Source organism: Hyperolius riggenbachi, chromosome 10, assembly GCF_040937935.1.
Source record: "Hyperolius riggenbachi isolate aHypRig1 chromosome 10, aHypRig1.pri, whole genome shotgun sequence".
Classification (NCBI taxonomy): domain Eukaryota; kingdom Metazoa; phylum Chordata; class Amphibia; order Anura; family Hyperoliidae; genus Hyperolius; species Hyperolius riggenbachi.
Window position 1 is genome coordinate 296,670,957 of NC_090655.1, and position 25,235 is coordinate 296,696,191.

The window sequence follows — 25,235 nt, forward strand, 5'->3', positions numbered from 1 at the left end:
TTAGCCGTAAACAATGCAGATCCCGGCTCAGCTTTGGTTGTCACAAGGTGTGCGAAACCTGTCTGTACAAGTGAAAAAACAATCTATATGGCCCAGGGGTACAACTAGAAATCACTGGGCCCCCTGCTCAGGGCCGTTTTGGGGGCAAGGGTCGCAGCATGAGGGGAAAGCATGGCCACACATCGGCACTGAGGGGACTACTCCCCTCACCTCGGGCTCTCCTCTCAGGGGACTGCTTCCCTCACCTCGGGCTCTCCTCTCAGCATTAATTAGTGGCAGCAGCGATGGGCAAGAACACCTCAATGCCTTTGCTCAGCAGCTTGCATTGTATGTTTTTGGAGCCAGAGAAATGAATGTTCCACTCTCTGAAATGACTTTGGCTGCAAATGCATCTCTATATTACATGTACAAAGGGGTTCCTGGCTCGTGCAGTTTGGGGAGATGTACAGAGGGGTTCCCGGCTCGTGCAGTTTGGGGAGATGTACAGAGGGGTTCCCGGCTCGTGCAGTTTGGGGAGATGTACAGAGGGGTTCCTGGCTCGTGCAGTTTGGGGAGATATTTAAGTAGCACGTAACGCTTAAGGCCGTGCGGGCAGAATGAATTTCTATTGATGTCACATTGAATGGCTGTAAAGCTGGACAGAGAGAGATTACAGATCCATCTAGATCCTGTTGCAGGTTGAAGTTCTGTATTGATAGACTGCATGGCTGAAGGTTAATGGTGTCATCTTTTCCCCAAGAAATAAACTCCTCCTCCCAGGATTGGTACCGCCTTCTTGCGGTTAGAATGGAGTCTGCATTGCTTTGATCAATTTCCTCAATAGTTGTATTATGTTGTAATTCAGAAGTATCCATTCTTCTTGCTCTAATGGAGGATGATGGCTCTAGTGGAAGACAAATGCAATGTAACAGTCGCACACTGTTTTTGCTTTCTTGTATCAGTTTAGATGAATACTCAATGAAAGCTTGCCCAAACATGAGGCTGTTGTACACACTACATACACATGGTGTCCTTAGCAGCACCCGGGATCCCAAAGCTACAGGATCAGGGCATTGCCCCCTTATTATACTGTACATATGAGGACATTGTACACAATACATACACATGGTGTCCTTAGCAGAACCCAGGATCCCAAAGCTACAGGAACAGGGCATTGCCCCCTTATTATACTGTACATATGGGGACATTGTACACAATACATACACATGGTGTCCTTAGCAGCACCCAGGATCCCAAAGCTACAGGAACAGGGCATTGCCCCCTTATTATACTGTACATATGAAGACATTGTACACAATACATACACATGGTGTCCTTAGCAGAAGCCAGGATCCCAAAGCTACAGGATCAGGGCATTGCCCCCTTATTATACTGTACATATGAGGCTGTTGTACACAATACATACACATGGTGTCCTTAGCAGCACCCAGGATCCCAAAGCTACAGGAACAGGGCATTGCCCCCTTATTATACTGTACATATGAGGCTGTTGTACACAATACATACACATGGTGTCCTTAGCAGCACCCAGGATCCTAAAGCTACAGGAACAGGGCATTGCCCCCTTATTATACTGTACATATGAGGACATTGTACACAATACATACACATGGTGTCCTTAGCAGCACCCAGGATCCCAAAGCTACAGGAACAGGGCATTGCCCCCTTATTATACTGTACATATGAGGCTGTTGTACACAATACATACACATGGTGTCCTTAGCAGCACCCAGGATCCTAAAGCTACAGGAACAGGGCATTGCCCCCTTATTATACTGTACATATGAGGACATTGTACACACTACATACACATGGTGTCCTTAGCAGCACCCGGGATCCCAAAGCTACAGGAACAGGGCATTGCCCCCTTATTATACTGTACATATGAGGACATTGTACACACTACATACACATGGTGTCCTTAGCAGCACCCGGGATCCCAAAGCTACAGGAACAGGGCATTGCCCCCTTATTATACTGTACATATGAAGACATTGTACACAATACATACACATGGTGTCCTTAGCAGCACCCAGGATCCCAAAGCTACAGGAACAGGGCATTGCCCCCTTATTATACTGTACATATGAAGACATTGTACACAATACATACACATGGTGTCCTTAGCAGCACCGGGGATCCCAAAGCTACAGGAACAGGGCATTGCCTACTTATTATACTGTACATATGGGGACATTGTACACAATACATACACATGGTGTCCTTAGCAGCACCCAGGATCCCAAAGCTACAGGAACAGGGCATTGCCCCCTTATTATACTGTACATATGAGGCTGTTGTACACAATACATACACATGGTGTCCTTAGCAGAGCCCAGGATCCTAAAGCTACAGGAACAGGGCATTGCCCCCTTATTATACTGTACATATGAGGACATTGTACACACTACATACACATGGTGTCCTTAGCAGCACCCGGGATCCCAAAGCTACAGGAACAGGGCATTGCCCCCTTATTATACTGTACATATGAAGACATTGTACACAATACATACACATGGTGTCCTTAGCAGCACCCAGGATCCCAAAGCTACAGGAACAGGGCATTGCCTACTTATTATACTGTACATATGAGGCTGTTGTACACAATACATACACATGGTGTCCTTAGCAGCACCCAGGATCCTAAAGCTACAGGAACAGGGCATTGCCCCCTTATTATACTGTACATATGAAGACATTGTACACAATACATACACATGGTGTCCTTAGCAGCACCGGGGATCCCAAAGCTACAGGAACAGGGCATTGCCTACTTATTATACTGTACATATGGGGACATTGTACACACTACATACACATGGTGTCCTTAGCAGCACCCAGGATCCCAAAGCTACAGGAACAGGGCATTGCCCACTTATTATACTGTACATATGAGGACATTGTACACAATACATACACATGGTGTCCTTAGCAGCACCGGGGATCCCAAAGCTACAGGAACAGGGCATTGCCCCCTTATTATACTGTACATATGAGGACATTGTACACAATACATACACATGGTGTCCTTAGCAGCACCCAGGATCCCAAAGCTACAGGAACAGGACATTGCCCCCTTATTATACTGTACATATGAGGATATTGTACACAATACATACACATGGTGTCCTTAGCAGCACCCAGGATCCCAAAGCTACAGGAACAGGGCATTACCCACTTATTATACTGTACATATGAGGACATTGTACACAATACATACACATGGTGTCCTTAGCAGCACCCAGGATCCCAAAGCTACAGGAACAGGGCATTGCCCCCTTATTATACTGTACATATGGGGACATTGTACACAATACATACACATGGTGTCCTTAGCAGCACCCAGGATCCCAAAGCTACAGGAACAGGGCATTGCCCCCTTATTATACTGTACATATGAAGACATTGTACACAATACATACACATGGTGTCCTTAGCAGCACCCAGGATCCCAAAGCTACAGGAACAGGGCATTGCCCCCTTATTATACTGTACATATGGGGACATTGTACACACTACATACACATGGTGTCCTTAGCAGCACCCAGGATCCCAAAGCTACAGGAACAGGGCATTGCCCCCTTATTATACTGTACATATGAGGACATTGTACACACTACATACACATGGTGTCCTTAGCAGCACCCAGGATCCTAAAGCTACAGGAACAGGGCATTGCCCCCTTATTATACTGTACATATGAAGACATTGTACACAATACATACACATGGTGTCCTTAGCAGCACCCAGGATCCTAAAGCTACAGGAACAGGGCATTGCCCCCTTATTATACTGTACATATGAAGACATTGTACACAATACATACACATGGTGTCCTTAGCAGCACCCAGGATCCCAAAGCTACAGGAACAGGGCATTGCCCCCTTATTATACTGTACATATGAGGACATTGTACACACTACATACACATGGTGTCCTTAGCAGCACCGGGGATCCCAAAGCTACAGGAACAGGGCATTACCCACTTATTATACTGTACATATGAAGACATTGTACACAATACATACACATGGTGTCCTTAGCAGCACCCAGGATCCTAAAGCTACAGGAACAGGGCATTACCCACTTATTATACTGTACATATGAGGACATTGTACACAATACATACACATGGTGTCCTTAGCAGCACCCGGGATCCCAAAGCTACAGGAACAGGGCATTGCCCACTTATTATACTGTACATATGAGGACATTGTACACAATACATACACATGGTGTCCTTAGCAGCACCCAGGATCCCAAAGCTACAGGAACAGGGCATTGCCCCCTTATTATACTGTACATATGGGGACATTGTACACACTACATACACATGGTGTCCTTAGCAGCACCCAGGATCCCAAAGCTACAGGAACAGGGCATTGCCCCCTTATTATACTGTACATATGAGGACATTGTACACAATACATACACATGGTGTCCTTAGCAGCACCCAGGATCCCAAAGCTACAGGAACAGGGCATTGCCTACTTATTATACTGTACATATGAGGACATTGTACACAATACATACACATGGTGTCCTTAGCAGCACCCAGGATCCCAAAGCTACAGGAACAGGACATTGCCCCCTTATTATACTGTACATATGAGGACATTGTACACAATACATACACATGGTGTCCTTAGCAGCACCCAGGATCCTAAAGCTACAGGAACAGGGCATTGCCTACTTATTATACTGTACATATGAGGACATTGTACACAATACATACACATGGTGTCCTTAGCAGAAGCCAGGATCCCAAAGCTACAGGAACAGGGCATTGCCCCCTTATTATACTGTACATATGAGGACATTGTACACACTACATACACATGGTGTCCTTAGCAGCACCGGGGATCCCAAAGCTACAGGAACAGGGCATTACCCACTTATTATACTGTACATATGAGGACATTGTACACACTACATACACATGGTGTCCTTAGCAGCACCGGGGATCCCAAAGCTACAGGAACAGGGCATTACCCACTTATTATACTGTACATATGAGGACATTGTACACAATACATACACATGGTGTCCTTAGCAGCACCCGGGATCCCAAAGCTACAGGAACAGGGCATTGCCCACTTATTATACTGTACATATGAGGACATTGTACACAATACATACACATGGTGTCCTTAGCAGCACCCAGGATCCCAAAGCTACAGGAACAGGGCATTGCCCCCTTATTATACTGTACATATGGGGACATTGTACACACTACATACACATGGTGTCCTTAGCAGCACCCAGGATCCCAAAGCTACAGGAACAGGGCATTGCCCCCTTATTATACTGTACATATGAGGACATTGTACACAATACATACACATGGTGTCCTTAGCAGCACCCAGGATCCCAAAGCTACAGGAACAGGGCATTGCCTACTTATTATACTGTACATATGAGGACATTGTACACAATACATACACATGGTGTCCTTAGCAGCACCCAGGATCCCAAAGCTACAGGAACAGGGCATTGCCCACGTATTATACTGTACATATGAGGACATTGTACACAATACATACACATGGTGTCCTTAGCAGCACCCGGGATCCCAAAGCTACAGGAACAGGGCATTGCCCACTTATTATACTGTACATATGAGGACATTGTACACAATACATACACATGGTGTCCTTAGCAGCACCCAGGATCCCAAAGCTACAGGAACAGGGCATTGCCCCCTTATTATACTGTACATATGAGGACATTGTACACACTACATACACATGGTGTTCTTAGCAGCACCCAGGATCCCAAAGCTACAGGAACAGGGCATTGCCTACTTATACTGTACAAACCAATGGTCTAGCTCTGCAGAGCCTGACACTTCTGTAGCTAACACTGAAGTCTAGGATAATCTTACAGCAGAGAGGAAGGAAACTGCTCCTAGTACTGGTGGTAATGTCTGCCTTATCTACTTACAGGAACTGGCACCAGAATCTGAACACACATACACATAAGTACATTTCTTCCAGAGTATAATGAGCCATAAATTACTGCTCTCCTATGTTGCTGTCACTTACAGTAGGTAGTAGAAATCTGACATTACTGACAGGTTTTCGGCTAGTCCATCTCTTGATGGGTGATTCTCAGCATGGCCTTTATTCTTTATATAAAGATATTACCTGAAATTATTTATAAAAAGATGCTGGCCAGCCTCCCTGCTCACTATTTTGGCAGTTGGACGGAGCAACTGCCATTCCCTAAGTGCATTTTAAAATAAAGAAAACACTGAGAATCCCCCTATAAGAAGATGGGCTAGTCCAAAATCTGTCGGTAATGTCAGATTTCTACTACTTAGCTTAAAGAGGAACTCCAGTGAAAATAATGTAAGAGGAAGGATGCTAACAGGGTGTAGAGATGCCTGATCCTGCTGCAATAGGACACCAGCTGGGCAGCCTCCTCTCATAGGGCGGTCGGTCTGGACATGCACCAAACAGTAATACAGTTTTGAACCATCCTACAACTTCTTACCGATAAATTGAAGCGTCACATAGGTTGTGGGGGTGGCGTCTGTGGGGGTGGCGACAGTGTTGTGATCTGCAATGATAACCGCAAAGCATGGTTTTAAAGAGGAACTCCAGTGAAAATGTAATAAAGAAGTGCTTCATTTTTACAATAATTACATATAAATGATCGGTGTTTGCCCATTGTAAAATCTTTTAAATCCCTCATTTTACATTCTGACATTACATGGTGACATTTTTACTGTTGGCAGGTGATATAGCTGCTGCTTGCTTTTTTTTGGCAGTTGGAAACAGCTGTAAACATCCATTTCCCACAATGCAACAAGGTTCACAGACAGGAAACTGCCAGGAGTACCACAGTCCTCAGTTTCCTGTAGGAGGGGTTTCCCCACAATATCAGTCATACAGCGCCCCCTGATGGTCTGTTTGTGAAAAGGAATAGGATTTCTCATGTAAAAGAGGGTATCAGCTACTGATTGGGATAAAGTTCAATTCTTGGTCAGAGTTTCTCTTTAAGGGAACATAAACTGATGTCATTTTTTTCTGTTAAACGAATACCAGTTGCCTGACTCTTCTGCTGCTCTGGTTTCTGTAATACTTTGAGCCACAGCCCCTGAACAAGCATGCTGATCAGATGTGTGATTCTGCCAATACTGCAGCCAAAGAGATCAGCAGGACAGCCAGGCAACTGGTATTGTGTAGAAGGAAACATCCATAGCCCACTCAGTGAAGGATCCCTATAAGAATGTGGGAGAAAGAGCATGTGGGCCGGGGTTTCCTCTGGGGCCCACTCTTAACAGGGTGTAGAGATGCCGGATCCTGCTGCAATAGGACACCAGCTGGGCAGCCTCCTCTCATAGGGCGGTCGGGCTGGACATGCACCAAACAGTTAGGGCTGGTGCACACCGAGCGGCTTTTTCAGCGTTTCTGTAGCCGCTTGCGGCTGCGTATCCGCTTGGTCAATGTATCTCAATGGGGTGGTGCACACCAGAGCGGGAGGCGTTTTGCAGAAACGAATCCTCCCGGGGTGAGGCATTTTTTGGATTGTGGATGCGTTTCTGCCTCAATGTTAAGTATAGGAAAAACGCAAACCGCTCTGAAAAAAAAAACGGCAGATCAGAGCGGTTTTGCAGGCGTTTTTGTTACAGAAGCTGTTCAGTAACAGCTTTACTGTAACAATATATGAAATGTACCATACTGAAATCCACAGCAGCAATCCGCAAAACGCTAGCAAAATGTAATAGAAAAATGTAAAAAAGCGTTTAAAAATCTGCTAGCATTTTGCGGATCTGCTAGCGGGTGTTGGTGTGCACCGGGTCTAATAAACAGTTTTGAACCATCCTACAACTTCTTACCCATAATTTGAAACGTCCAACTGGTTGAGGGGGTGGCGTCTGTGGGGGTGGCAACAGTGTTGTGATCTGCAATGATAACCGCAAAGCATGTTTTTAAAGAGGAACTCCAGTGAAAATGTAATAAAAAAAGTGCTTCATTTTTACAATTATTATGTATAAATGATTTAGTCAGTGTTTGCCCATTGTAAAATCTTTCATCACATGGTGACATTTTTACTGTTGGCAGCTGATGTAGCTGCTGCATGCTTTTTTGGCAGTTGGAAACAGCTGTAAACATCTATTTCCCACAATGCAACAAGGTTCACAGACAGGAAACTGCCAGGAGTACCTCCATCCTCAGTTTCCTGTAGGAGGGGTTTCACCACAATATCAGTCATACAGCGCCCCCTGATGGGTCTGTTTGTGAAAAGAAATAGATTTCTCATGTAAAAGGGGCATCAGCTACTGCTTGGGATAAAGTTCAATTCTTGGTCAGATTTTCTCTTTAAAGGGATACTGTAGGGGGGGGGGGGGGTCGGGGGAAAATGAGCTGAACTTACCCGGGGCTTCTAATGGTCCCCTGCAGACATCCTGTGCCTGCGCAGCCACTCACTGATGCTCTGGCCCCGCCTCCGGTTCACTTCTGGAATTTCTGACTTTAAAGTTAGAAAACCACTGCGCCTGCGTTGCCGTGTCCTCGCTCCCGCTGATGTCACCAGGAGTGTACTGCGCAGACACCTGGTGACATCAGCGGGAGCGAGGACACGGCAACGCAGGCGCAGTGGTTTTCTGACTTTAAAGTCAGAAATTCCAGAAGTTAACCGGAGGCGGGGCCGGAGCATCGGTGAGCGGCTGCACGGGCACAGGATGTCTGCGGGGGACCATTAGAAGCCCCGGGTAAGTTCAGCTCATTTTCCCCCGACCCCCCCCCCCCCCCTACAGTATCCCTTTAAGGGAACATAAACTGACAAAGATATGTCATTTTTTTCTGTTAAACTAATACCAGTTGCCTGACTCTTCTGCTGCTCTGGTTTCTGTAATAATTTGAACCACAGCCCCTGAACAAGCATGCTGATCAGATGTGTGATTCTGCCAATACTGCAGCCAAAGAGATCAGCAGGACAGCCAGGCAACTGGTATTGTGTAGTAGGAAACAGCCATAGCCCACTCAGTGAAGGATCCCTATAAGAATGTGGGAGAAAGAAGAGGGGCCCCCAGAGGAAACCCCGGCCCACATGCTAACAGGGTGTAGAGATGCCTGATCCTAGTGCAATAGGACACCAGCCGGGCAGCCTCCTCTCATAGGGCAGTCGGTCTGGACATGCACCAAACAGTAATACAGTTTTGAACCATCCTACAACTTCTTACCCATAATTTGAAACCTCACACAGGTTGCGGGGGTGGCGGCTGTGGGGGTGGCGGCAGTGTTGTGATCTGGAATGATAACTGCAAAGCATGTTTTTAAAGAGGAACTCCAGTGCAAATGTAATAAAAAAGTGCTTCATTTTTACAATAATGTATAAATGATTTAGTCGGTGTTTGCCCAATGTAAAATCTTTTAAATCCCTGATATACATTCTGACATTTATCACATGGTGACATTTTTACTGCTGGCAGGTGATGTAGCTGCTGCTTGCTTTTTTTGGCAGTTGGAAACAGCTGTAAACATCTCTTTCCCACAATGCAACAAGGTTCACAGACAGGAAACTGCCTGTACCACGGTCCTCAGTTTCCTGTGGGAGGGGTTTCACCACAATATCAGCCATACAGCGCCCCCTGATGGTCTGTTTGAGAAAAGGAATAGATTTCTCATGTAAAAGGGGGTATCGGCTACTGATTGGGATAATGTTCAATTCTTGGTAAGATTTTCTCTTTAACCGGTTCAGCACCGCAGTCCGAAAATCTTATGCATCCGAGCAACGTTCACCTCCCATTCATTCGCATATAACTTTATTGCTACTTATCACAATGAATTGACATCTTGTTTTTTCCGCCACTAATTAGGCTTTCTTTGGGTGGTACATTTTGCTAAGAATTTTTTTCTAAATCCATTTTAACAGGAAGATTAAGAAAGTGAGAAATTCATTTTCTCAGTTTTTGGCCATTATAGTTTGAAATTAATATACGCTACCGTAATTAAAACTCATGTATTTGCCCATCTGTCTCGGTTATTACACAGTTTAAATGATGTCCCTATCGCAATTTATAGTGCCGATATTTTATTTAGAAATAAAGGTGCATTTTTTTCAATTTGCGTCCATCACTATTTATTTATAAGCTTATAATTTTAATATAATAACATTCTCTTGACATGCATATTTAAAAAGTTCAGACCCTTAGGTAACTATTTATGGAAGCTCGTCCAGATAGGCCGAACTGGTTAAGGGAACATAAACAGAAAAAAAATGACATTGTCAGTGAAACTAATACCAGTTGCCTGACTCTTCTGCTGCTCTGATTTCTGTAATACTTTGAACCACAGCCCCTGAACAAGCATGCTGATCAGATGTGTGATTCTGCCAATACTGCAGCCAAAGAGACAGGACAGCCAGGCAACTGGTATTGTGTAGAAGGAAACAGCCATAGCCCACTCAGTGAAGGATCCCTATAAGAATGTGGGAGAGTGGGCCCCAGAGGAAAGCCCGGCCCACATGCTAACAGGGTGTAGAGATGCCTGATCCTGCTGCAATAGGACACCAGCTGGGCAGCCTCCTCTCATAGGGCAGTCGGGCTGGACATGCACCAAACAGTAATACACAGTTTTGAACCATCCTACAACTTCTTACCGATAAATTGAAGCGTTACATAGGTTGAGGGGGTGGCGGCTGTGGGGGTGGTCGTGTTGTGATCTGGAATAACCGCAAAGCATGGTTTTAAAGAGGAACTCCAGTGAAAATAATGAAATAAACAAAGTAAATCATTTATACATAATTATTGTAAAAATGAAGCAGTCAGTGTTTGCACATTGTAAAATCTTTTATATCCCTGATTTACATTCTGACATTACATGGTGACATTTTTACTGCTGGCAGGTGATGTAGCTGCTGCATGCTTTTTTTGGGGAGTTGGAAACAGCTATAAACATCCATTTCCCACAATGCAACAAGGTTCACAGACAGGAAACTGCCTGTACCATGGTCCTCACAGTTTCCTATAGGAGGGGTTTCACCACAATATCAGCCATACAGCGCCCCCTGATGGTCTGTTTGTGAAAAGGAATAGATTTCTCATGTAAAAGGGGCATCAGCTACTGATTGGGATAAAGTTCAATTTTTGGTCAGTTTCTCTTTAAAGCGGTATAAACCCCTGAACTAATAATCAATAAAACCATGTTTTCCTACTTTATATGCCATGTGGTTATCATATTTGCATTTGTGCACAAGTATTATTCATTTAGAAGTTATAGGTTTCCAAAAGTAGTTTTTATGCTTTGTGAGCTGACTTTGCATGTTATTAATAGCTGGTTTTATTCATTGCTGTATTGCAGGCAGACATGCTTTCAGTGTCTGTGTACAGCAGCTTCTCCGCAGTCAGAGAATGTGTCACATTCCACGCTTGTTATCTTGTGTTTACTTAAATGTATCATTATCTGAAGCTTGGATGCGGCAGCCTTTCACTGCACTCAACTTTCAAGCTCTGTGTAACCCTTCCAATGCTGGTCTAGTAAAAAAATGCTGGTTGCATATAATATGCTGTAAATGTATTAGTGTAAAGATGAAATGAAGGGTTATATTCCACTTTAAGGCTGCTTTCCCAGTGGGAGGTTACAGGCGCACGTTAGAGCAGCCTGTAACGCACCCCACCGCACAGTAATGAAAAATCAATGGGCTGTTCAGTGCCCACGTTGCGTTACATAAGTAACGCTGCACGTCTAGAGAACGTACTGCATGCAATACTCTAAACGCTGCTTAGCCACGTTAGACTGCTTGCACATGCTCAGTATGGTTTTTTTTTTTTTAATTTCAGGGGTGGAGAGGAGGCGGGGAGAGGCCGTTACATAGCCAGGCACATGCCTACTTGGCATTCACTGCACTTGCAGTGTTTACGTCTTGGAGCGGTCGCTGATTGGCTGGCGGGACCACGTGATGCAGAGAGCTCCGCTCACGTGGTCTCCGCAGCGCCTCCGACAGAGCAGGCGCACCAAGAGCTGCTTGTAACGCGGCCCTTGGTAGCGTCCTGCTCCAACACCACCAGGCGTTGTGTTACGGGCACGTTATGTGCCATATACCATCCCCTAACACAACGTCCTGGTGGGAAATTAGCCTCTGAGACTCTGCAACAAAATGTTCAGCCTTATTTCTTCTATCCTATAAGTTCCTATACATGTTCTAATGTGGTCTGTCTTACTGCAGCCTTTCCTAGTTGCACAGTGGCTGTATTATCTCTGTAATCTAGTCTTCTTTCCTCTGATGGCTTTGTCGGGCTCAGGCACTCAGACAGGAATGTGCTGCTCTGCTTGTGGTAGGATTGAAGCTATACACACCCTCTCCACACCCCCTGCAGGCTCTGTGAAAGTCAGACTAAGCTCCTCTCAGCCTATCACAAGCTGGTTAGAAGCCAGGTCTTTTGTTTGTAAACACTGCCTGAAACTGGCAATTACAAGCCAGGATTGCAGCAGGGAGTGGCAGAAACAGCAGAGGGGCCCAGGAGAACATAGTAAATAGAATGGTATGCTTTTTATTGTAAGAATTTTACAGTACAGATTCTCTTTAAGTGACAGCAATATGAGAAGTAATTTATAGCTTTTTACTCAGGAATAAATGTACTTGTTATTTGTATATGTTTAAAATATTAACATTTTGTGACAGTTCCTCTTTAAAGAGAACTAGAGATGAAGCGCCATCTTGTATTTTACCTTATAAATCAGTGGGAACATGACAGTAAACACCTAATCTGCCCTTTGTTTCATTGTTCTCTGTGTAATCTGACTGTTATCACCTCTGATAAGAACCCCCGACTGAGAAGTCAGGCTGCTCCGTCTAGCTTTGCTACAGAAAGATTATAGCTAAGTCTGTATTCTGTGGTGTTATTTCAAGCCCAAGCCTGCCCCCTTGTGGCTTTGCTATAATGACTCAGCTATAATCATTCCCAGCAAAGCCAGATTTAATTGCTCAGTCTGGGATTCTTGTGACTGCTGTTACCATGCTCTCTGTTTCCTCCTCACTGCTAAAAGTGTCTGTTAAGTGTTTTCTCTAATGTTCTGATATACATGGTAAAATACACAAGGGTGCTTCGTCTCTGGTTCCCTTTAAGCATTTTGGACATAGCTGCTACCTCCAAAATGCTGCCCTTGCTGCTGCTAGTCGCCCGGCTGATCACGTGCGCTCCCGCCACCCCTTAGCCCGGAGATCAATGAATGGGACAATAGTTCCCATTTATTGATTTAAGTCCCCGAGTGAAAGACCGACAGTCTAAGACGGCTCCATCTTTCACAAAGCCCAAGCTCTCACATCCACACATGACTTCCTTATTGCATAGTAATATTACGCATACAGAAGATAGGATTAGAGATGTCCCAAACCTCCGATTTTCGGTTCGCGAACTTTCTCGAACCGCAATAGACTTCAATGGGGAGGCGAACTTAAAACATCTTTTCTATCATTTTTCTAGTCAGCAGAAATTTTTAAAAAATTTTAAGGGGTCTAATACCTGGAGGAAGACATGGTTGAGTGAAATACACATCAAAAGTCCCAGAAAAAAAATCTGGATTTAACACAAAGCAGTGTGTAAGGTCAGAAATCTAATTGGATGTTCAATTGCAGGCCTGCACTGCTTTACAACATCAGGAAGTGTAATCCCTATCTCCCTCCTCCCTCACTCCCGGAGGGAGGAGGGTCTTATCTTCCAGGGAATTGTAGTATTTCAAAAGCCAGCTTACATACCTTGGCTGGGAATTGAACCCAGGTCTGAGTACATGGTAGGTAGCTCACTTCACCACTATACCACTACATGCTGAAGCCAGCCTAGCATGTACCAGTATGATACATCCAATAGAAAAATGAGCGCTCTCGCTCTCTCTAGGACTTGATGGTTTTAAGCTGAAAATTCACTTCAATGGCATCAACGGATACCAGCAGAATTTCACAGGCAATTTCGGAATTCTGCCAGATTGAAAAAGCAATTCCCTTCCGACCAAATGTATTTTCCGCAATTTTGGGCGAAAATTGGTCATTCCAATTCCGTGGAAAGCTGTGACCATCCCTACTAGAGAGAGAGAGATGAATCTACATGGCTATCTGGGGTTCTCTTCAGACAACTGTTGAACACAAGGCAAGGCCCTGCCTAGGTGGGCTTGAACCACCAACCTTTCAGTTAACAGCCAAACTCGCTAACCAATTGTGCCACAGAGACTGTACCACAGACTGTGCATGCAGTTGCGGTTGAATTATTTTATGGGGATGTATTTGTGTCTTTTGGAGGGAGAAAGTAAGTCTGCTCCAAGAAGTTTCAGCATGTAGTGTTGGTGGTATAATGGTTAGGATAGCAGCCTACAGAGTGGTAGGCCTGGGTTCAATTCCTGGCCAATGTGAGTTGGCTTTTGACATACTACAAATCAATAAGCAAGCTCATTTTTCTCTTGGATACATCATAATCGTACATGCTAGGCTGGCTTCAGCATGTAGTGGTATAGTGGTGAAGGGAGCTACCTACTATGCACTCAGACCTGGGTTCAATTCCCGGCCAAGGTATGCAAGCTGGCTTTTGAAATACTACAATTCCCTGGAAGATAAGACCCTCCTCCCGGAGTCCCACCGGGAGGAGGGAGGAAAGAGGGAGTAATCTATAAGGAATAACAATCAGCTAGGAAGAAGCCTACAAGAGCCTAACTAAACTCTCCCTAGCAGAGTCTGTCAGCAGCTGTCCCTTAACTAATTAGTGTAGGCAGACGAGTGAGTAAAACGGCACAAGGACCTTGCCTTTTATAAGGGGGTGGGGCTCCAGGCGTGAGTGCAGTCTGGCAGCAATATGCCTGCTGACTGATGTAGAGGGTCAGTTTTGCTCAATGGAGCATTATGAGGCAAATCGAAGTACCGGGAAAGGTCGCCTTTTCTGGCGAACCACCCGAAGTTCGCCTGGAACCGTTCAGGACATCTCTAGATATGATTGAGGACATCTTGTGGCCAAATAGTAAAGTTACATGTTCTAAGGTTTTTTTTTTTTAATCGAACCCCTTACCTCCCACACTCCCCAATAGTTACCCCAATTTTTTTTGTAAATTACAGGCTTGTAAATGACTGACCCAAAACTAAAAAATAAATATATCTTTTATTAAAAATACATATTATATTTGGAAATAAACAGTTTTTGGCGCTATAGTTTTAAGAGACACTGAAGTCTTTGAAAATACAGCTTTTTATTGAAAAAAGCTGTTCAACATTATTGCCCTAACTAAAACGCTGCATCCCCGTGGCTGAAATCTAAATCACCCCCCCCCCCCACCAACTCCCCCGGGCGCACTGCGGGGAGCGCTTCCGAGAGGCAGAGCTTGCAGCTTCAGCTCTGCCTCTACACTAGTATCAGCGCATATCTCCGCCTTTCCCCCGCCCCTCTCAGTCTTCCGTCACTGACAGGGGTGGGGGAGAGGCGGAGATAGGCGCATGTAGAGGCAGAGCTGCAGCTGAAAGCTCCGCCTCCCACAGAAGCGCACAGGCAGCAAAATTCATGAACAAGAAAGTTGGAAATTTTGCAATGGAAGTTTGGGGGGATTTAGTTAGATTTCAGCCGGGGGGGATGCAGAGTTTTAGTTAGGGCAATCCATGTTCAACAGCTTTTTGTAATGAAAAGCTGCATTTTCTGAGACTTTAGTGTTTAACTACAAATCTTAGTCGGTGGAAAATGGCACTAAGTTTTCTTTACAATAAATATTCGTTACAATATGAATCTATAAGGTTTTTCTTTATATCTTTTCTTTGATTCTGTCCCATCTGATTTGTAATGCTTTTCTCGAGCGATTAGGACATTTATTGTTACTGGATTCCCAGTTCCTGTTACTGAGGGTCTGACACGCTCCTTATAGTAACTGGTCGTCTTCAGCTGTCCAACACTGAAATGTAAAAAAATGTCAGTTGCATTCTATATGTAACCAACGTTCAATAAGAGCTTTACACCAATAACATGAAGCATTGTTACATGTCCTTTATACCGTACCACGCCAAGGCCAACTATCACCTACTGTACCCCCACCCACCCCCAAAAAGCCATCACTTTCCCCACAGTGACATGAATGATGGCCGGGATTAGATTGTAAGCTCCTCTGTGGATAGTGACATGGCAGGGATTACATTGTAAACTCCTGTGGATAGTGACATACTGGCCGGGATTAGATTGTAATCAGAGCCGGGACAAGGTCCTCCAGCACCCAAGGCTGGGACACCAAAGTGCGCCCCTCCATCCCTCCCACCCCAGCCGTCACACACTGATTGCTATTAGACTAAGAGGCACCACAGGGTCCCCAACACCTTAATCTCTATTTATCTGGCTTGCAGTCACTGCCATGTATCCACTTTTCTTACTTCTTTCTGCTTCATACACAATTAGGAATGACAGCTGAATGAATTGTGCGCCCCCTCCTACACTGCGCCCTGAGGCTGGAGCCTCTCCAGCCTATGCCCTGATTGTAATCTCCTCTGTGGATAGTGACATAATGACAGATTGGATTGTAAATTCCTCCGGGGATAAATGATATAGGGTTTAGATTGTGATATTTAAAAAATGATCAAAAATACATAAGCCTATACACAAATAAGTGTGCACATCAGTGCAACATAACACAAGGAGATTCTTCAGCATAAATATAAACACATTATAGCATAAGGAACAAGGATAGCCTCCTTAATAGCAAATCATAGAGCTAGTCCAAAAAATACAGTATATATAAGACTCACTTGCACCTCCAAAAGAGCTCCTGACTTGTGAACGCTGCCAATACGCACCTCCAACCGGCTGCAATGTCAGGGACTCCCTGTACTGTACCCATGCAGAGGAGGACACGAGGAAAATGGAAGACACAGGGGGACACACAGGGGCATAGGAGGATACATGGGGTACACAAGAGGTACAAATGGGCATGAAGTACAAAGGGGCATAATCCACAAGATGCTCCTTCACCATGGATGCCCCAGGTTTAGTATATATTTTTTCCCCTGGTTTGTGTCCTCTAAACCTAAGTGCGTCTTATGGTCAGGTGCGTCTTATAGTGCGAAAAATACGGTAGATATATGCAAATACAAATATATACAACCTGGTATAGGTCAAAACCTGTCGAGGTACTCGTGCTAACAAGACAAGGAGGTGCTCGCGCACCCACACTCGTGCTAACAAGACAAGGAGGTACTCGTGCACCCACCCTCGTGCTAACAAGACAAGGAGGTACTCGTGCACCCACACTCGTGCTAACAAGACAAGGAGATACTCGTGCTCACACTCATGCTAACAAGACAAGGAGATACTCGTGCTCACACTCATGCTAACAAGACAAGGAGATACTCGTGCACCCACACTCGTGCTAACAAGATAAGGAGGTACTCGTGCACCCACACTCATGCTAACAAGACAAGGAGGTACTCGTGCTCACACTCATGCTAACAAGACAAGGAGATACTCGTGCACCCACACTCATGCTAACAAGACAAGGAGGTACTCGTGCTCACACTCATGCTAACAAGACAAGGAGATACTCGTGCACCCACACTCATGCTAACAAGACAAGGAGGTACTCGTGCTCACACTCATGCTAACAAGACAGGGAGGTACTCGTGCACCCACACTCGTGCTAACAAGATAAGGAGGTACTCGTGCACCCACACTCATGCTAACAAGACAAGGAGGTACTCGTGCTCACACTCATGCTAACAAGACAAGGAGATACTCGTGCACCCACACTCATGCTAACAAGACAAGGAGGTACTCGTGCACCCACACTCATGCTAACAAGACAAGGAGGTACTCGTGCTCACACTCATGCTAACAAGACAAGGAGGTACTCGTGCACCCACACTCATGCTAACAAGACAAGGAGGTACTCGTGCTCACACTCATGCTAACAAGACAAGGAGATACTCGTGCACCCACACTCATGCTAACAAGACAAGGAGATACTCGTGCACCCACACTCATGCTAACAAGACAAGGAGATACTCGTGCACCCACACTCATGCTAACAAGACAAGGAGGTACTCGTGCTCACACTCATGCTAACAAGACAAGGAGGTACTCGTGCTCACACTCATGCTAACAAGACAAGGAGGTACTCGTGCTCACACTCATGCTAACAAGACAAGGAGGTACTCGTGCTCACACTCATGCTAACAAGACAAGGAGGTACTCGTGCTCACACTCATGCTAACAAGACAAGGAGATACTCGTGCACCCACACTCATGCTAACAAGACAAGGAGGTACTCGTGCTCACACTCATGCTAACAAGACAAGGAGGTACTCGTGCTCACACTCATGCTAACAAGACAAGGAGATACTCGTGCACCCACACTCATGCTAACAAGACAAGGAGGTACTCGTGCTCACACTCATGCTAACAAGACAGGGAGGTACTCGTGCACCCACACTCGTGCTAACAAGACAAGGAGATACTCGTGCTCACACTCATGCTAACAAGACGAGGTACTCGTGCACCCACACTCATGCTAACAAGACAAGGAGATACTCGTGCTCACACTCATGCTAACAAGACAAGGAGGTACTCGCGCACCCACACTCGTGCTAACAAGACAAGGAGATACTCGTGCTCACACTCATGCTAACAAGACAAGGAGGTACTCGTGCTCACACTCATGCTAACAAGACAAGGAGGTACTCGTGCTCACACTCATGCTAACAAGACAAGGAGGTACTCGTGCTCACACTCATGCTAACAAGACAAGGAGGTACTCGTGCTCACACTCATGCTAACAAGACAAGGAGGTACTCGTGCTCACACTCATGCTAACAAGACAAGGAGATACTCGTGCACCCACACTCATGCTAACAAGACAAGGAGATACTCGTGCACCCACACTCATGCTAACAAGACAAGGAGATACTCGTGCACCCACACTCATGCTAACAAGACAAGGAGATACTCGTGCACCCACACTCATGCTAACAAGACAAGGAGGTACTCGTGCTCACACTCATGCTAACAAGACAGGGAGGTACTCGTGCACCCACACTCGTGCTAACAAGATAAGGAGGTACTCGTGCACCCACACTCATGCTAACAAGACAAGGAGGTACTCGTGCTCACACATGCTAACAAGACAAGGAGGTACTCGTGCACCCACACTCATGCTAACAAGACAAGGAGGTACTCGTGCACCCACACTCATGCTAACAAGACAAGGAGGTACTCGTGCTCACACTCATGCTAACAAGACAAGGAGATACTCGTGCACCCACACTCATGCTAACAAGACAAGGAGGTACTCGTGCTCACACTCATGCTAACAAGACAAGGAGGTACTCGTGCACCCACACTCATGCTAACAAGACAAGGAGGTACTCGTGCTCACACTCATGCTAACAAGACAAGGAGGTACTCGTGCTCACACTCATGCTAACAAGACAAGGAGGTACTCGTGCTCACACTCGTGCTAACAAGACAAGGAGGTACTCGTGCACCCACACTCATGCTAACAAGACAAGGAGGTACTCGTGCACCCACACTCATGCTAACAAGACGAGGTACTCGTGCACCCACACTCGTGCTAACAAGATAAGGAGGTACTCGTGCACCCACACTCATGCTAACAAGACAAGGAGATACTCGTGCTCACACTCATGCTAACAAGACGAGGTACTCGTGCACCCACACTCGTGCTAACAAGATAAGGAGGTACTCGTGCACCCACACTCATGCTAACAAGACAAGGAGGTACTCGTGCTCACACTCATGCTAACAAGACAAGGAGGTACTCGTGCTCACACTCATGCTAACAAGACAAGGAGATACTCGTGCACCCACACTCATGCTAACAAAACAAGGAGGTACTCGTGCTAACAAGACAAGGAGGTACTCGTGCACCCACACTCATGCTAACAAAACAAGGAGGTACTCGTGCTAACAAGACAAGGAGGTACTCGTGCTCACACTCATGCTAACAAGACAAGGAGGTACTCGTGCTCACACTCATGCTAACAAGACAAGGAGGTACTCGTGCACCCACACTCATGCTAACAAGACAAGGAGGTACTCGTGCTCACACTCATGCTAACAAGACAAGGAGGTACTCGCGCACCCACACTCGTGCTAACAAGACAAGGAGGTACTCGTGCACCCACACTCATGCTAACAAGACAAGGAGGTACTCGTGCTCACACTCATGCTAACAAGACAAGGAGGTACTCGTGCTCACACTCATGCTAACAAGACAAGGAGGTACTCGTGCACCCACACTCATGCTAACAAGACAAGGAGGTACTCGTGCTCACACTCATGCTAACAAGACAAGGAGGTACTCGTGCTCACACTCATGCTAACAAGACAAGGAGATACTCGTGCACCCACACTCATGCTAACAAGACAAGGAGGTACTCGTGCTCACACTCATGCTAACAAGACAAGGAGGTACTCGTGCTCACACTCGTGCTAACAAGACAAGGAGGTACTCGTGCACCCACACTCATGCTAACAAGACAAGGAGGTACTCGTGCTCACACTCATGCTAACAAGACAAGGAGGTACTCGTGCACCCACACTCATGCTAACAAGACGAGGTACTCGTGCACCCACACTCGTGCTAACAAGACAAGGAGATACTCGTGCTCACACTCATGCTAACAAGACAAGGAGGTACTCGCGCACCCACACTCGTGCTAACAAGACAAGGAGATACTCGTGCTCACACTCATGCTAACAAGACAAGGAGATACTCGTGCTCACACTCATGCTAACAAGACAAGGAGGTACTCGTGCTCACACTCATGCTAACAAGACAAGGAGGTACTCGTGCTCACACTCATGCTAACAAGACGAGGTACTCGTGCTCACACTCATGCTAACAAGACAAGGAGGTACTCGTGCTCACACTCATGCTAACAAGACAAGGAGATACTCGTGCACCCACACTCATGCTAACAAGACAAGGAGATACTCGTGCACCCACACTCATGCTAACAAGACAAGGAGGTACTCGTGCTCACACTCATGCTAACAAGACAGGGAGGTACTCGTGCACCCACACTCGTGCTAACAAGATAAGGAGGTACTCGTGCTCACACTCATGCTAACAAGACAAGGAGGTACTCGTGCTCACACTCATGCTAACAAGACAAGGAGGTACTCGTGCTCACACTCATGCTAACAAGACAAGGAGGTACTCGTGCACCCACACTCATGCTAACAAGACAAGGAGGTACTCGTGCTCACACTCATGCTAAGACAAGGAGGTACTCGTGCACCCACACTCATGCTAACAAGACGAGGTACTCGTGCACCCACACTCGTGCTAACAAGATAAGGAGGTACTCGTGCACCCACACTCATGCTAACAAGACAAGGAGGTACTCGTGCTCACACTCATGCTAACAAGACAAGGAGGTACTCGTGCTCACACTCATGCTAACAAGACAAGGAGATACTCGTGCACCCACACTCATGCTAACAAAACAAGGAGGTACTCGTGCTAACAAGACAAGGAGGTACTCGTGCACCCACACTCATGCTAACAAAACAAGGAGGTACTCGTGCTAACAAGACAAGGAGGTACTCGTGCTCACACTCATGCTAACAAGACAAGGAGGTACTCGTGCTCACACTCATGCTAACAAGACAAGGAGGTACTCGTGCACCCACACTCATGCTAACAAGACAAGGAGGTACTCGTGCTCACACTCATGCTAACAAGACAAGGAGGTACTCGCGCACCCACACTCGTGCTAACAAGACAAGGAGGTACTCGTGCACCCACACTCATGCTAACAAGACAAGGAGGTACTCGTGCTCACACTCATGCTAACAAGACAAGGAGGTACTCGTGCTCACACTCATGCTAACAAGACAAGGAGGTACTCGTGCACCCACACTCATGCTAACAAGACAAGGAGGTACTCGTGCTCACACTCATGCTAACAAGACAAGGAGGTACTCGTGCTCACACTCATGCTAACAAGACAAGGAGATACTCGTGCACCCACACTCATGCTAACAAGACAAGGAGTTACTCGTGCACCCACACTCATGCTAACAAGACAAGGAGGTACTCGTGCTCACACTCATGCTAACAAGACAAGGAGGTACTCGTGCACCCACACTCATGCTAACAAGACGAGGTACTCGTGCACCCACACTCGTGCTAACAAGATAAGGAGGTACTCGTGCACCCACACTCATGCTAACAAGACAAGGAGGTACTCGTGCTCACACATGCTAACAAGACAAGGAGGTACTCGTGCACCCACACTCATGCTAACAAGACAAGGAGGTACTCGTGCACCCACACTCATGCTAACAAGACAAGGAGGTACTCGTGCTCACACTCATGCTAACAAGACAAGGAGATACTCGTGCACCCACACTCATGCTAACAAGACAAGGAGGTACTCGTGCTCACACTCATGCTAACAAGACAAGGAGGTACTCGTGCACCCACACTCATGCTAACAAGACAAGGAGGTACTCGTGCACCCACACTCATGCTAACAAGACAAGGAGGTACTCGTGCTCACACTCATGCTAACAAGACAAGGAGGTACTCGTGCTCACACTCATGCTAACAAGACAAGGAGGTACTCGTGCTCACACTCATGCTAACAAGACAAGGAGGTACTCGTGCACCCACACTCATGCTAACAAGACAAGGAGGTACTCGTGCTCACACTCATGCTAACAAGACAAGGAGGTACTCGTGCTCACACTCATGCTAACAAGACAAGGAGGTACTCGTGCTCACACTCGTGCTAACAAGACAAGGAGGTACTCGTGCACCCACACTCATGCTAACAAGACAAGGAGGTACTCGTGCACCCACACTCATGCTAACAAGACAAGGAGGTACTTGTGCACCCACACTCATGCTAACAAGACGAGGTACTCGTGCACCCACACTCGTGCTAACAAGATAAGGAGGTACTCGTGCACCCACACTCATGCTAACAAGACAAGGAGGTACTCGTGCTCACACTCATGCTAACAAGACAAGGAGGTACTCGTGCTCACACTCATGCTAACAAGACAAGGAGATACTCGTGCACCCACACTCATGCTAACAAGACAAGGAGGTACTCGTGCTAACAAGACAAGGAGGTACTCGTGCACCCACACTCATGCTAACAAGACGAGGTACTCGTGCACCCACACTCGTGCTAACAAGATAAGGAGGTACTCGTGCACCCACACTCATGCTAACAAGACAAGGAGGTACTCGTGCTCACACTCATGCTAACAAGACAAGGAGGTACTCGTGCTCACACTCATGCTAACAAGACAAGGAGATACTCGTGCACCCACACTCATGCTAACAAAACAAGGAGGTACTCGTGCTAACAAGACAAGGAGGTACTCGTGCACCCACACTCATGCTAACAAAACAAGGAGGTACTCGTGCTAACAAGACAAGGAGGTACTCGTGCTCACACTCATGCTAACAAGACAAGGAGGTACTCGTGCTCACACTCATGCTAACAAGACAAGGAGGTACTCGTGCACCCACACTCATGCTAACAAGACAAGGAGGTACTCGTGCTCACACTCATGCTAACAAGACAAGGAGGTACTCGCGCACCCACACTCGTGCTAACAAGACAAGGAGGTACTCGTGCACCCACACTCATGCTAACAAGACAAGGAGGTACTCGTGCTCACACTCATGCTAACAAGACAAGGAGGTACTCGTGCACCCACACTCATGCTAACAAGACAAGGAGGTACTCGTGCTCACACTCATGCTAACAAGACAAGGAGGTACTCGTGCTCACACTCATGCTAACAAGACAAGGAGGTACTCGTGCTCACACTCGTGCTAACAAGACAAGGAGGTACTCGTGCACCCACACTCATGCTAACAAGACAAGGAGGTACTCGTGCACCCACACTCATGCTAACAAGACAAGGAGGTACTCGTGCACCCACACTCATGCTAACAAGACGAGGTACTCGTGCACCCACACTCGTGCTAACAAGATAAGGAGGTACTCGTGCACCCACACTCATGCTAACAAGACAAGGAGGTACTCGTGCTCACACTCATGCTAACAAGACAAGGAGGTACTCGTGCTCACACTCATGCTAACAAGACAAGGAGATACTCGTGCACCCACACTCATGCTAACAAGACAAGGAGGTACTCGTGCTAACAAGACAAGGAGGTACTCGTGCACCCACACTCATGCTAACAAGACGAGGTACTCGTGCACCCACACTCGTGCTAACAAGATAAGGAGGTACTCGTGCACCCACACTCATGCTAACAAGACAAGGAGGTACTCGTGCTCACACTCATGCTAACAAGACAAGGAGGTACTCGTGCTCACACTCATGCTAACAAGACAAGGAGGTACTCGTGCTCACACTCATGCTAACAAGACAAGGAGGTACTCGTGCACCCACACTCATGCTAACAAAACAAGGAGGTACTCGTGCTAACAAGACAAGGAGGTACTCGTGCTCACACTCATGCTAACAAGACAAGGAGGTACTCGTGCTCACACTCATGCTAACAAGACAAGGAGGTACTCGTGCACCCACACTCATGCTAACAAAACAAGGAGGTACTCGTGCTAACAAGACAAGGAGGTACTCGTGCACCCACACTCATGCTAACAAAACAAGGAGGTACTCGTGCTAACAAGACAAGGAGGTACTCGTGCTCACACTCATGCTAACAAGACAAGGAGGTACTCGTGCTCACACTCATGCTAACAAGACAAGGAGGTACTCGCGCACCCACACTCGTGCTAACAAGACAAGGAGGTACTCGTGCACCCACACTCATGCTAACAAGACAAGGAGGTACTCGTGCTCACACTCATGCTAACAAGACAAGGAGGTACTCGTGCTCACACTCATGCTAACAAGACAAGGAGGTACTCGTGCACCCACACTCATGCTAACAAGACAAGGAGGTACTCGTGCACCCACACTCATGCTAACAAGACAAGGAGGTACTCGTGCTCACACTCATGCTAACAAGACAAGGAGGTACTCGCGCACCCACACTCGTGCTAACAAGACAAGGAGATACTCGTGCACCCACACTCATGCTAACAAGACAAGGAGATACTCGTGCACCCACACTCATGCTAACAAGACAAGGAGATACTCGTGCACCCACACTCATGCTAACAAGACAAGGAGATACTCGTGCACCCACACTCATGCTAACAAGACAAGGAGATACTCGTGCACCCACACTCATGCTAACAAGACAAGGAGGTACTCGTGCTCACACTCATGCTAACAAGACAAGGAGGTACTCGTG

General features: G+C 46.4%; 1 protein-coding gene across 1 annotated transcript in view; it reads right to left on the reverse strand.

Annotated features, from left to right (window-relative positions):
* Nucleotides 1-696: 696 nt before the first annotated feature.
* The window catches only part of LOC137536607 (uncharacterized), a 126,727-nt gene continuing 102,188 nt past the window's right edge, over nucleotides 697-25,235 (reverse strand). Inside the window, exon 15 of the mRNA XM_068258860.1 lies at nucleotides 697-883. Within this exon, the coding sequence (XP_068114961.1) occupies nucleotides 782-883 (102 nt within the window). The 3' untranslated portion in view covers nucleotides 697-781. The remainder of the gene's footprint in view (nucleotides 884-25,235) is intronic.